This window comes from Thunnus albacares, chromosome 1, assembly GCF_914725855.1.
Source record: "Thunnus albacares chromosome 1, fThuAlb1.1, whole genome shotgun sequence".
NCBI classification, from domain to species: domain Eukaryota; kingdom Metazoa; phylum Chordata; class Actinopteri; order Scombriformes; family Scombridae; genus Thunnus; species Thunnus albacares.
The window spans coordinates 38,672,538-38,687,794 of NC_058106.1; the positions used below are offsets into that span (position 1 = coordinate 38,672,538).

General features: G+C 37.0%; 2 protein-coding genes and 1 long non-coding RNA gene across 3 annotated transcripts in view; 2 read left to right on the top strand and 1 right to left on the bottom strand.

The window, feature by feature from the left end:
* LOC122986874 (NLR family CARD domain-containing protein 3-like) overlaps positions 1–15,257 on the top strand; it is a 36,003-nt gene that overhangs the window by 9,745 nt on the left and 11,001 nt on the right. The window contains exon 2 of the mRNA XM_044358345.1: positions 14,629–14,739. Within this exon, the coding sequence (XP_044214280.1) occupies positions 14,629–14,739 (111 nt within the window). The remainder of the gene's footprint in view (positions 1–14,628; positions 14,740–15,257) is intronic.
* The window catches only part of LOC122986896 (NLR family CARD domain-containing protein 3-like), a 1,497,050-nt gene that overhangs the window by 2,133 nt on the left and 1,479,660 nt on the right, over positions 1–15,257 (bottom strand). The gene's annotated exons all lie outside the window — the stretch shown is intronic.
* On the top strand, positions 118–14,601 carry LOC122987850. The gene is made up of 3 exons (XR_006404637.1): positions 118–454; positions 2,749–2,750; positions 14,588–14,601. It is a non-coding gene; the product is annotated as an uncharacterized LOC122987850 (long non-coding RNA).

Sequence of the window (15,257 nt, forward strand, 5' to 3'; positions counted from 1 at the left end):
AATTGGTTGAAATAAACCATTAATAAATCTCAGTATCATTAATGAAATATTTATTCTCTCTTCTTTGGAAAAAATCCATTATTGAAATTCTGATTAAACTGCCTCAACAGCAATTTCCTTGTTTCAGATTTATGTTTCCCTTGTTTATTGAGCAGTAGATAGCTACTTACTACAAGCCAATGCAACAGCTTGGCCTGTTGTTGCAGTCCCGAGGGACTGTTAAGAACTGTTAATGCAGCAGAGATTATATAATGTGCTGCAGGTAGTTTGCCTGGACAGTGAAGCTGCTGAGGAATTACAGTGAGCTGCTCAGACTCACATGGAAAGAGCCTGATTAATCAGGAATGGATCCAATTTTTAATTGAGTTGTTCAGTCACCTGTTGATGTTGTGTGATTTGTGAATGACTGTGCAGGAGGTCTGGCTGCTTGCTGGTGAGAATTTCTTCATTGTTCGTTCTTAAGCTGAGCTGTATATGAGTAAAAAGCTTAAAGTAGCTAGAATTAAGACTTTTTAATCACTAAAAGCAACTAGAAAAACAACAGTGTTAACACTGTCAACTTTGTAGGCTATGTTTTGTATGTCTTGTATATAGATATAGTGAGTAAGTCATGTATCTGATAAATGTATTAATACTTTTTGATGTTAGCCTACACTTTTAGATCTGTGAATGTTTTAGTGTTCAGTCTGTCTTGTATTCAGCACTGATCTGTACCTGTATCAGATTATAAGCTTTGGGGTACTTATGTATTCTCTTAGTATACAGAAATATATAAAGAAACATGTGTAAATCATGAGATATATTCTCTGTTTTTGATGAGAACATGAATCTGTTGTCTCAGTAGAACAATACTATGAATTGGGTGTTAACTTTGTTGGTAAAATAACAAATTCCAAATAGGGCTGGGTATTGGTATTCAATACTGGTACTCGATCAAAATAACCCAGTACGTAGTATCTAAACTTCTCCAGTCAAACAATTCCTACATTCGATCCTTTTTGTAACCAGATCTAGAAAAAAAATGAATATTGCTGCAAGCAAAGCCATACAAATATTCATCCTGAAATATCCTTCGATTTAATACAACTTGTGATTGGCCCACTACCGTAGCAGCTACAACCTATACAGTCTGTGGTGATAATACTTAATTTACAGTTTTGTACACTAATTTAATGAATATTTCAATAATTTAAACACAAATCTATTCATCTAAAAATAATTTGGATGGGGAGGAGTGGTGGCATTTTAAGCAAGTGAATGCTTCTATTCACATGATAAATATTGAATGAAGTAGGGAAAAAAAGGTATCAAATGAAGTACTCTATTAGTATTGGTATCACCTTAAGGGTACTGGTGTTGGTACTGGTATAATAATTTTTTAAACAATATCGAGCCCTAATTCTGAACCACTCCAGGGCTAAAATGAGCACTTCTTTGTTTAGAAAAAATATGTTTAAATGTCTTTTTTTGTTTTTGAAAGGAAATTGTTTTATTGGTATATAAAATTGTTCCCCCCCTCTGATATCATTCGTTGGGGGACAATGAGATAGTATGATGCGGTTTGTTGTAAGATTCCATGTCACATTCTGTTTGGATATGGGTTGCTATAATTCAACAAGTTATGCTATAAATTATGTTGATGTATGGTTTTTTAAAATTTTGTTCCATGTGTCCCTTTTTAACTTTGAGTACCTGCGCCTCTAAAGGTCTCTGCATGGCCCTGCATTTGAACATAAGAATATAACATAATTGAACATAATATAGTAGAGATAAGTAGCCAACTAGTGTAAAATAACATGACGCTGTGGGTTGGTTTTTCTCCTGTCCTCCCCAATTTTTTGAGCCACCAGCTGGCACTGACACACTCTGCACTGTGAAGCAGATCTGTCTCAGACTCAAACACAATTATTCTTCCTTCTACGTGATTCATTGATTTGTTTCATTTGACTCTGCTGTTGTTACTGTCAGGATCCAATGAGCAGCATGCAGCTCTATTCATGTTTTAATATGATAAAATCTGTCCACCTGTGGAAGCACAGGGTGTTTTTGTGGTTCTAACATGTCTTTTATCACATAATTGCCCCTCATGTATGTTAATGGGGAGGACAAATATTTGGAACACCACCACCCACTACAACCTCCATGAATAACATTATCACCTTTCTGACAATGTCAATAAAATCTGAAAATGTATAAGTTTTGTAAAAGTAGACTTTATGGCAGAGCTGATGTACTAGACTACATTAGATTACACAGTTGTTCCTAACACTGTGTGTGTGTGTGTGTGTGTGTGTGTGTGTGTGTGTGTGTGTGTTTGTGCCTGTATGGTAGCACTTGTTTCTTGTACAATTGGTTACATTTGCAGCTATAGGATGATAGGGCAGGGGTTTCTATTTGATTGAGTTGATTTTTGGGGTTTTTGTAATTGCTGTCATGTATGTTTAATGTACGTTGGGTGTATGCGTCATTGATTCAGTTTCAGCATTTTACTCTTTTTTATATTGTTATATTTATATTTCTTATATTACCTAACTTCTCCTGTTTATGCCTATATTTTTATATTCTGTTGTTCCAATGTAAAGCACCTTGAACTTACTTGTAATGAAATGTGCTTTCTAAATAAAATTGCCATTGCCATAATAAAGTGGTCAGTAAGTGTATAATGAATATGATATATAAGTGTGGATATCTTTAAAGGTGCAATATATATCTGACTGGTAACCAGTGATGGAGGCTGGTACAGAAGAGATGTAGTCTCCCCTCTCGGTATCAGTGAGGAGCCTCGCTGCTGCATTTTGAACCAGCTGCAGGCGACTAACTGCCACATAAAGAGAGTTGGAGGTAACAAAAGCACATAGGACAGTCTCCAGATCTCAAAACAAAAAAGAAAGGGTTTTATTGTTGCAATAAAATTTATAAAGAAAAAGCTGCTGCTAATAACAGGATTTATTTAACAATTTTAACAAAGAATGACACTCAGATTTAGGTAGTGTACAGAGATTTGAAGACAGAGGCCCAAGAAAACTGGCTGCTCTGCTACTTATAATAAGGACTTCTGTCTTACTCTCAATGAGCTGAGGAGTTTTATTTAGTTTATTTATTTATTTGTCCATCCAGCATTTGATATTCTCAGCACAACTTCCTCAGTCCTAAAAGACTCTGAGAGCTGATGTAAAAACAGAAACATCAGTGAAGAAAAAGCTGAGGGGATCTTCTGTAGAGGAAGTTTAATGAATTAATGAGGAAGAGATACAGAAAACAGAAATATTTATGTCTGACACAGAGCACCCACTAAGGTGCAGGTGGTCTCTGGTAAGAAAAGATCTCCATGGAGAAATGCCACGCTGGTCAGAATAGATAAAAGAGAGTGCTGAAATCTGAACACAGGTGGTGAAAAATGAATCTCCAGGTTCATTATGACATCTATAAAGAGAGACATTTATAATTTGGAACTGAGAAATGCATGGCAGTCCTTTTTCTCTGACATCATTACCAAAAACAGCCTGCTGTCGACAGGCTAACAAATCCTCCTGTGTCAGCAGCCTCTGAACTTCTTTCCACCCGGTCTACAATGAGTTTGCCTCCTTCTTCACTGACAAAATTAAATAAAAGAGGATAATGGAACTAACAGGAGAAGTTCAGTTTCTTAAGAAACAAAACATGGAAAAGGAAAAAAGGATAACACTTCTGGGGAATAGAGTGGCTGACCTGGAGCAGTACTCCTGGATGAAAGATCTTATCAACAGCAGCCTGAAGACCAGACACCAGTTCTACGCCGGGGTGGCTGTGGCCTCTGAGGGTACCACCGCTGGGTGTGGGGTCAATGCTCCAAAGGAGCAACAGGTGGTTGGTTTCTTAGACAGCAAGAGTATTTCTGTTGACAACAGTGACATCGAAGCTTGTCACACCCTGCCCAACAAAAAAAGTGCAACACCAGCTATAATCATCCACTTCACCCACAGAAAGAAAAAGTATGTGCTCCTCAGATAAGGAAGGAAACTAAACTGATGTGTACATCAATGAACTTCTCACCATAAAGAACATGCACATCGCAACGAGAGCGTGCATGTTAAAAAAAACAAAAGATCCAGGCGACCTGGACAGCAAGCTGCAAAATATTCATTAAGCTGAATGAATCAACACCAAAGGCAGCGAAAGTTCTCATCATCAGGGACATCAATGAACTGGATAAATTCAATGAATGAATCCAGGGACAACAACAGAAGGTAATAGAAAAACTGAAATAGTGATTAATTCAAAACATTTAACACATCCATGACATGTTCGGAAAAAGGTCATTCATCTATGGAATATGAAAAACTGGACTTGAAAAGGATAACACGCAGAGTCATTATGAATACTACACAGAACAACAGTTTAAAGGAAATGTAAAAAGGGATGTAATGATATCGATAGTACACTTTAATATTAGGAGCCTTAATTCAAACTTTTCAAAAAATCAAACATTGTTGAAGAGAACTGGACAAGTAATTCACAGCAATAGCAATATCTGAGACGTGGTAGAAATTGAGATGGAGAAATAAAAACAATATATTAATAAGTTATGTATAGAGAAAACCAGGATACAAATAGTTTTTTTCTTTGGGGATTTCAACACTGACTTGCTGAACCCACATGAAACACAATACAACTACAGAGTTCATCAATTCAATGTACAGTACAAGTCTATATCCCTCAATTAAATGGCCAACTGGAATAACAACATAGGTGCTACACTAATTGACAATATATTTACCAATGTTATTGATAAGAAAGTAGTGAGTGGACTACTAATAAATGACACAAGTGATCATCTGCTGGTCTTTGCAATCGTACAGGGCTGTACTAGCACCAAGAAAGATGTTAAAATCTTCAAAATAATTAGACACAAAAAACAAGGTGCTATTAGTTCCTTTAAAGAAGACCTAATGAAACAAGACTGGAATAAAGTCTATGTGGAAGATGTAGATGAAGCCTTTAAATCATTTTTGTCAATTACAAGCTGAACACACATATAATATATATAAAAACAAAATGACAAGAATTATGAGAAACTTGGAACTTGGAAAAACTTTTGGATACAGTTGAAAAGGAGCTGAAAAAGAGTTTGATGCAAATAAACGTACACAGAATTTAAGTAAAATTAAATTTATAATCTTTGGTAATCGTTCAAATAACTCAAATAAGAAACTCATGATAAATGATGTAGAAATCAAAAGAGTGACTGAAATTGAATTTCTTGGAGTGATAATAGATAATAAATTATGCTAGAAGCCACATATAAATTATATTAATGTTAAAATATCAAAATCAATTGCAATACTATATAAAGCCAAAGATCTTTTAAATCAAGCTTTGTTATACACCTTATACTGTTCCTTTACACCCCCATATATAACTTACTGTGTGGAAGAGTGGGGAAATACATATAAAACAAACATTAATCCAATATTCATCCTTTTGAACTAAATGCATCACAGCCAAGGTGATCCAAGCTGCTAAGTGATGTTGTGATTGTGTGACACGTGATTTCTCTGAAACTGACTGGGTTTCTGACACAGGTTAGACTGGTTTTGATGCCACTGCAATGTTTGTTTTAGAAACAGACTCTGAAGTTATGAGGGTGTGACGGTGTCCTCAGATGAAATGCACACAGACACCAGGACTGACGAGGGAGAATGAGCAGCTTCTTCTCTCCCAATGTTTTCTCTAAACATGAAGATGGAAAGTGTCTGTAAGTTGACCTGAAGTGACTTCAGCAGGTGAGAATCCTACCAGAGAAATCTGTAAATGTCTGATGAACGATCACTTTGATCATTGTGTTGAATCACTGTTTGACTGTACAGTAAAAATATTTCTGGATAATGATTGTCTGTTTCACAATATTTATTTAATCTTTCAGGTTTTACAGAAGATTTTGATTCCTGATTATTTGTTTCTTTGTGAGTTAACGGAGAGTAGCTTGAGAATGATTTCCTTGTTTTACTGTTAGTGGTTCTCAGGTTGAATCAACAACACTTTGAGTATAATCTGAGCTCACATCATTAGTGAAAAATGCAGGGAGTTTCAGAACTGGTTGGACAGCTTGGATCAACTTGGCGGTGGTGCATTTCAGTTCAAAACACAACCATCTTCCAACACTGAGACAGACTTGGTTTGACTGGAAGCTCTTTTGCGGTCCATGTTGTGAACTGTCCCAGAGGCTGCAGAGTCCTCAGATGGACCTGGTCAGTGTGACTGATGGGAAGAGCTGCTGCTTCACTATTTTCTACAGTATTTGTGACATGTTAGAGTGACAAATGAGAGCTAATGTGTCCTTTGATGAAACCTTGTTGTATTGACTAAGTGCAGCTCTCCCAGCAGCTGTTTCTCTGATATGGATCAGTTTTCTGCCCTCTGTGTTTCCGCGTCTGACAACTGGCCCCAGGCGCTGCACTGTGGCTGCCCAGTGCTCCTAGTGTATAAGACGGGTCAAATGCGGAGGATCGAGTTCATTTCGATGTTTGTGAGTGCTGAGAAATGACAATAAAGAAATCTTAATCTTAATCTTAGAAGGTCAGGAAGGAAATAAAGAAGGAAAGAAGCAAAGGCAGCAGAAAGGTTGGAATGAATATAAAACAAAGTAAAAAGCTATAACCAATATTTCAGTGAAGTACAGTTCAATAAGGAGAGATCAGTTGAAAGTGAATAACAACATTTATTGTGAATTGCAACAGAGATTTTAGACTTGGTCGATGTGAGGCAACTTCTTAATAAAGATAGGAGATAGGACAGGATCTGGAATCTTGACCCTGGTGGTTGAGGAATGAGCCAGTAGATGATTGATGGACATTTAGTTGGGTCTCTCTGGACGACACGAAGGACATGGTGGTGATGGGGAGGAGGTGGGCTGCACAATAGTAGGTCTGAAAGATGGAGTGCAGAATTGTAAGGATATTTAAAGAGCAGTACTAATGGCGAAAGTTCTCATCATCAGGGACATCAATGAACTGGATAAGTTTGATGAACGAATCCAGGGACAACAACAGAAGGTAATAGAAAAACTGAAATAGTGATTAATTCAAAACATTTAACACATCCATGACATGTTCGGAAAAAGGTCATTCATCTATGGAATATGAAAAACTGGACTTGAAAAGGATAACACACAGAGTCATTATGAATACTACACAGAACAACAGTTTAAAGGAAATGTAAAAAGGGATGTAATGATATCGATAGTACACTTTAATATTAGGAGCCTTAATTCAAACTTTTCAAAAAATCAAACATTGTTGAAGAGAACTGGACAAGTAATTCACAGCAATAGCAATATCTGAGACGTGGTAGAAATTGAGATGGAGAAATAAAAACAATATATTAATAAGTTATGTATAGAGAAAACCAGGATACAAATAGTTTTTTTCTTTGGGGATTTCAACACTGACTTGCTGAACCCACATGAAACACAATACAACTACAGAGTTCATCAATTCAATGTACAGTACAAGTCTATATCCCTCAATTAAATGGCCAACTGGAATAACAACATAGGTGCTACACTAATTGACAATATATTTACCAATGTTATTGATAAGAAAGTAGTGAGTGGACTACTAATAAATGACACAAGTGATCATCTGCTGGTCTTTGCAATCGTACAGGGCTGTACTAGCACCAAGAAAGATGTTAAAATCTTCAAAATAATTAGACACAAAAAACAAGGTGCTATTAGTTCCTTTAAAGAAGACCTAATGAAACAAGACTGGAATAAAGTCTATGTGGAAGATGTAGATGAAGCCTTTAAATCATTTTTGTCAATTACAAGCTGAACACACATATAATATATATAAAAACAAAATGACAAGAATTATGAGAAACTTGGAACTTGGAAAAACTTTTGGATACAGTTGAAAAGGAGCTGAAAAAGAGTTTGATGCAAATAAACGTACACAGAATTTAAGTAAAATTAAATTTATAATCTTTGGTAATCGTTCAAATAACTCAAATAAGAAACTCATGATAAATGATGTAGAAATCAAAAGAGTGACTGAAATTGAATTTCTTGGAGTGATAATAGATAATAAATTATGCTAGAAGCCACATATAAATTATATTAATGTTAAAATATCAAAATCAATTGCAATACTATATAAAGCCAAAGATCTTTTAAATCAAGCTTTGTTATACACCTTATACTGTTCCTTTACACCCCCATATATAACTTACTGTGTGGAAGAGTGGGGAAATACATATAAAACAAACATTAATCCAATATTCATCCTTTTGAACTAAATGCATCACAGCCAAGGTGATCCAAGCTGCTAAGTGATGTTGTGATTGTGTGACACGTGATTTCTCTGAAACTGACTGGGTTTCTGACACAGGTTAGACTGGTTTTGATGCCACTGCAATGTTTGTTTTAGAAACAGACTCTGAAGTTATGAGGGTGTGACGGTGTCCTCAGATGAAATGCACACAGACACCAGGACTGACGAGGGAGAATGAGCAGCTTCTTCTCTCCCAATGTTTTCTCTAAACATGAAGATGGAAAGTGTCTGTAAGTTGACCTGAAGTGACTTCAGCAGGTGAGAATCCTACCAGAGAAATCTGTAAATGTCTGATGAACGATCACTTTGATCATTGTGTTGAATCACTGTTTGACTGTACAGTAAAAATATTTCTGGATAATGATTGTCTGTTTCACAATATTTATTTAATCTTTCAGGTTTTACAGAAGATTTTGATTCCTGATTATTTGTTTCTTTGTGAGTTAACGGAGAGTAGCTTGAGAATGATTTCCTTGTTTTACTGTTAGTGGTTCTCAGGTTGAATCAACAACACTTTGAGTATAATCTGAGCTCACATCATTAGTGAAAAATGCAGGGAGTTTCAGAACTGGTTGGACAGCTTGGATCAACTTGGCGGTGGTGCATTTCAGTTCAAAACACAACCATCTTCCAACACTGAGACAGACTTGGTTTGACTGGAAGCTCTTTTGCGGTCCATGTTGTGAACTGTCCCAGAGGCTGCAGAGTCCTCAGATGGACCTGGTCAGTGTGACTGATGGGAAGAGCTGCTGCTTCACTATTTTCTACAGTATTTGTGACATGTTAGAGTGACAAATGAGAGCTAATGTGTCCTTTGATGAAACCTTGTTGTATTGACTAAGTGCAGCTCTCCCAGCAGCTGTTTCTCTGATATGGATCAGTTTTCTGCCCTCTGTGTTTCCGCGTCTGACAACTGGCCCCAGGCGCTGCACTGTGGCTGCCCAGTGCTCCTAGTGTATAAGACGGGTCAAATGCGGAGGATCGAGTTCATTTCGATGTTTGTGAGTGCTGAGAAATGACAATAAAGAAATCTTAATCTTAATCTTAGAAGGTCAGGAAGGAAATAAAGAAGGAAAGAAGCAAAGGCAGCAGAAAGGTTGGAATGAATATAAAACAAAGTAAAAAGCTATAACCAATATTTCAGTGAAGTACAGTTCAATAAGGAGAGATCAGTTGAAAGTGAATAACAACATTTATTGTGAATTGCAACAGAGATTTTAGACTTGGTCGATGTGAGGCAACTTCTTAATAAAGATAGGAGATAGGACAGGATCTGGAATCTTGACCCTGGTGGTTGAGGAATGAGCCAGTAGATGATTGATGGACATTTAGTTGGGTCTCTCTGGACGACACGAAGGACATGGTGGTGATGGGGAGGAGGTGGGCTGCACAATAGTAGGTCTGAAAGATGGAGTGCAGAATTGTAAGGATATTTAAAGAGCAGTACTAATGGCGAAAGTTCTCATCATCAGGGACATCAATGAACTGGATAAGTTTGATGAACGAATCCAGGGACAACAACAGAAGGTAATAGAAAAACTGAAATAGTGATTAATTCAAAACATTTAACACATCCATGACATGTTCGGAAAAAGGTCATTCATCTATGGAATATGAAAAACTGGACTTGAAAAGGATAACACACAGAGTCATTATGAATACTGCACAGAACAACAGTTTAAAGGAAATGTAAAAAGGGATGTAATGATATCAATAGTACACTTTAATATTAGGAGCCTTAATTCAAACCTTTCAAAAAATCAAACATTGTTGAAGAGAACTGGACAAGTAATTCACAGCAATAGCAATATCTGAGACGTGGCTTAGTGAGGAGCAAACTGATATGGTCAAAATTGAGGAAAATGAGATGTTTTTTATTAACAGGACTTAAAGGGTGGGGGAGTTGCTTTATACATTGATAAAAATCATAAAAGTAAATCTGTTAGTAAAATGTCACTGGTTATGGACTGGTTATGTTTATGGAATGCATCACAGTAGAAATTGAGATGGAGAAATAAAAAAATATATATTAATAAGTTATGTATAGAGAAAACCAGGATACAAATAGTTTTTTTCTTTGGGGATTCCAACACTGACTTGCTGAACCCACATGAAACACAATACAACTACAGAGTTCATCAATTCAATGTACAGTACAAGTCTATATCCCTCAATTAAATGGCCAACTGGAATAACAACATAGGTGCTACACTAATTGACAATATATTTACCAATGTTATTGATAAGAAAGTAGTGAGTGGACTACTAATAAATGACACAAGTGATCATCTGCTGGTCTTTGCAATCGTACAGGGCTGTACTAGCACCAAGAAAGATGTTAAAATCTTCAAAATAATTAGACACAAAAAACAAGGTGCTATTAGTTTCTTTAAAGAAGACCTAATGAAACAAGACTGGAATAAAGTCTATGTGGAAGATGTAGATGAAGCCTATAAATCATTTTTGTCAATTACAAGCTGAACACACATATAAAATATATAAAAACAAAATGACAAGAATTATGAGAAGCAGCAAAAGGGACTACTACAGTAAATTACTGGAGGACAACAAAAACAATATTAAAAATACATGGAAGGTATTAAATGCCATTATTAAAAATGAAACTGGGAAGGTAGGATACTGAAATCATTTCCTGACAAAGAATAACACAACTATTAATGACATGGCCTCGGTTGCAGATGCATTAAATCATTTTTTGTCAGTGTTGGTCCTGGTTTAGTTAGGGAGATTGCAAAGACTGGTAGCAAAGATGATGTGGAAAGTACTCCCCTGTCTAACCAGCTACTTAGAGAATAGATATCAATACATTCAGATACAAAATTTCAAATCACAATTACTGAAGGTTACCTGTGGGGTTCCCCGGGGCTCAGTGTTGAGAGTGTGTTGTTTATTTTGTACATTAATAATATATGTGAAGTGTCCAAAACACTGAATACTATTCTGTTTGCAGATGATACAAATTAACTTTGTTGTGGGGAGAACTTGGAAAAACTTTTGGATACAGTTAAAAAGGAGCTGAAAAAGAGTTTGATGCAAATAAACGTACACAGAATTTAAGTAAAATTAAATTTATAATCTTTGGTAATCGTTCAAATAACTCAAATAAGAAACTCATGATAAATGATGTAGAAATCAAAAGAGTGACTGAAATTGAATTTCTTGGAGTGATGATAGATAATAAATTATGCTAGAAGCCACATATAAATTATATTAATGTTAAAATGTCAAAATCAATTGCAATACTATATAAAGCCAAAGATCTTTTAAATCAAGCTTTGTTATACACCTTATACTGTTCCTTTATACTCCCATATATAACTTACTGTGTGGAAGAGTGGGGAAATACATATAAAACAAACACTAATCCAATATTCATCCTTTTGGACTAAATGCATCACAACCAAGTTTATCCAAGCTGCTAAGTGATGTTGTGATCGTGTGACACGTGATTTCTCTGAAACTGACTGGGCTTCTGACACAGGTTAGACTGGTTTTGATGCCACTGCAATGTTTGTTTTAGAAACAGACTCTGAAGTTATGAGGGTGTGACGGTGTCCTCAGATGAAATGCACACAGACACCAGGACTGACGAGGGAGAATGAGCAGCTTCTTCTCTCCCAATGTTTTCTCTAAACATGAAGATGGAAAGTGTCTGTAAGTTGACCTGAAGTGACTTCAGCAGGTGAGAATCCTACCAGAGAAATCTGTAAATGTCTGATGAACATGATCACTTTGATCATTGTGTTGACTCACTGTTTGACTGTACAGTAAAAATATTTCTGGATAATGATTGTCTGTTTCACAATATTTATTTAATCTTTCAGGTTTTACAGAAGATTTTGATTCCTGATTATTTGTTTCTTTGTGAGTTAACGGAGAGTAGCTTGAGAATGATTTCCTTGTTTTACTGTTAGTGGTTCTCAGGTTGAATCAACAACACTTTGAGTATAATCTGAGCTCACATCATTAGTGAAAAATGCAGGGAGTTTCAGAACTGGTTGGACAGCTTGGATCAACTTGGCGGTGGTGCATTTCAGTTCAAAACACAGCCATCTTCCAACACTGAGACAGACTTGGTTTGACTGGAAGCTCTTTTGCAGTCCATGTTGAGAACTGTCCCAGAGGCTGCAGAGTCCTCAGATGGACCTGGTCAGTGTGACTGATGGGAAGAGCTGCTGCTTCACTATTTTCTACAGTATTTGTGACATGTTAGAGTGACAAATGAGAGCTAATGTGTCCTTTGATGAAACCTTGTTGTATTGACTAAGTGCAGCTCTCCCAGCAGCTGTTTCTCTGATATGGATCAGTTTTCTGCCCTCTGTGTTTCCGCGTCTGACAACTGGCCCCAGGCGCTGCACTGTGGCTGCCCAGTGCTCCTAGTGTATAAGACGGGTCAAATGCGGAGGATCGAGTTCATTTCGATGTTTGTGAGTGCTGAGAAATGACAATAAAGAAATCTTAATCTTAATCTTAGAAGGTCAGGAAGGAAATAAAGAAGGAAAGAAGCAAAGGCAGCAGAAAGGTTGGAATGAATATAAAACAAAGTAAAAAGCTATAACCAATATTTCAGTGAAGTACAGTTCAATAAGGAGAGATCAGTTGAAAGTGAATAACAACATTTATTGTGAATTGCAACAGAGATTTTGGCGATTGGACTTGGTCGATGTGAGGCAACTTCTTAATGAAGATAGGAGATAGGACAGGATCTGGAATCTTGACACTGGTGGTTGAGGAATGAGCCGGTAGATGGTTGATGGACCTTTAGTTGGGTCTCTCTGGATGACACAAAGGACATGGTGGTGGTGGGGAGGAGGTGGGCTGCATAATAGTAGGTTTGAAAGACGGAGTGCAGAATTGCCACGATATTTAAAGAGCAGCACTAATGGTCTGATTGGCTACAGGAGCGCAGGCAGAAAGATCAATGGTCCGGTATGGTGACGACAGAATCGTGAATGAAGGCATTTTGACAGCATGGAAAGTGACAGAGAAATAGAACAGATGAAAATAGCAATGTTCACCCATGATAATTTAAGGCAGAGTGTGATGATAGAGATCTTCTTTACTGACCTTGTGCCAAAGCTTAATTTGAGTAAAATATCATGGTTACTTTTTTGGCTTTCCAAAGGCCAAACACCAGATTCAAAGAGACCTGTAATGGTTTAATTTAGTAGAAAATTGAATCCACAAATAAACGCAGAGATGTAAGATGGTTGTGTTTTGCATAAAACGCACCACAGCCAAGTTGATCCAAGCTGCTGAGTGATGTTGTTGGTAAGAGATACTAACAGCAGCAAATGATGCTCGCCTGATCTTTAGCTCATTAGATGTTCAGTTGGCATCATCTTGTGGACAGATAGTAGAACTACATCATGTGATCTGTGATTTCTCTGACACTGAGGATTTTGATTCTTCATTATTTATTTCTTTATGAGTTAGAGGAGAGCAGTTTGAGAATGATTTCCTTGTATTACTGTTAGGGGTTCTCAGGTTGAATCAACAACACTTTGCAAACTGAGCTCACATCATTAGTGAAAAATGCAGGAAATGTCAGAACTGGTTGGACAGCTTGGATCAACTTGTCTGCATTGCATTTTAATCCAAAACACAATCATCTTCCATCACTGAGACAGACTTGGTTTGACTAGAAGCTCTTTTGCAGTCCATGTTGTGAACTGTCCCAGAGGCTGCAAAGTCCTCAGATGGACCTGGTCAGTGTGACTGATGGGAAGAGCTGCTGCTTCACTATTTTCTACAGTTTTTGTAACATGTTAGAGAGATGAATGAGAACTAATGTGTCCTGTGATGAAACCTTATTGTATTGACTAAGTGCAGCTCTCCCGGCAGCTGTTTCTCTGCTATGGATCAGTGTGAGGACAGAGAGGAGGGAGTCCCTCCCTCTGAAAGCTCTCTGTGTGGGGAACATGACAGCCAGACCAGAGCTCAAAGGTGAGATGAAGATCTCTAACTGTCCATGACTGTTCTCCACTCACATCACTCCACCATCATTACTCACAGTCACTATCAGATCTGACACTCCACTACTGAATAAGAGCTCAGAATAATTCAGAGTGAACTACTGACTTTCTGTGTTAACAAAGACCTCAATGACTGATTAGTCAACTAATCAACTAAGATGAGACAGCATCTTTCATCAGATGACATTTTGATTAACAGGAGAACGTTTCTCACTGTCTTCTTACTGATTTTCAACCTCCCTCTAAAACTTCAGCTGCTGACAGTCTGGTCAAAATTAATAGTTTTTAAACTCTTTGATTTGTTAATTATTTGTTTGTATCAGGATGCAGCAGCAGAGAGCTGACTCTCCTGAACCCAGCTGTGTGTCCATGAAGAGTGACCGCTCCATGGGTCGTCTTATTGGGTTTAAAGATGGACAACCTGCTGACAGAGGGTAAGAATTTAAAACTGAGGTATGGTATTATCAGACTCCCCGGAGAGGAGGAATCAGTGCATTGTTTCAGCGGTGACATCACAGTGTACACCTGTGCAACAGTCACATGTTAGAGTTCAGCGTTATAAGACACCAAACTGAATGAACAGATTTATAACTGATAGAAAGGACTGTTAGACACGAGAATGTTTTCCATTTATTGAAGATGAGATAAATTCAAAAATGGCTCATTAAAGACAAATCAAAGAAAGACTATCGATTCTCATTGTGATTCTGATTCTGATTCTGATTCTGTTTCTGCTTATCAATTCTGCGTCTTATCGCTTCCCAGTTTCGATTCCAATATGGAAAAAAAAAGTCAAACGTTTAGATAACAAAAATATCTTTATTCATATAAGTGTTTACTTTGACTTTTATTGTCACTAAAAGAATGAAGCTGAGGAGTTCCTGTATTTTGCTGAACAACAAGAAAAAGTCAAAAAGGAAAAGCAACAGCTTAATGACAACAGGAATACAGT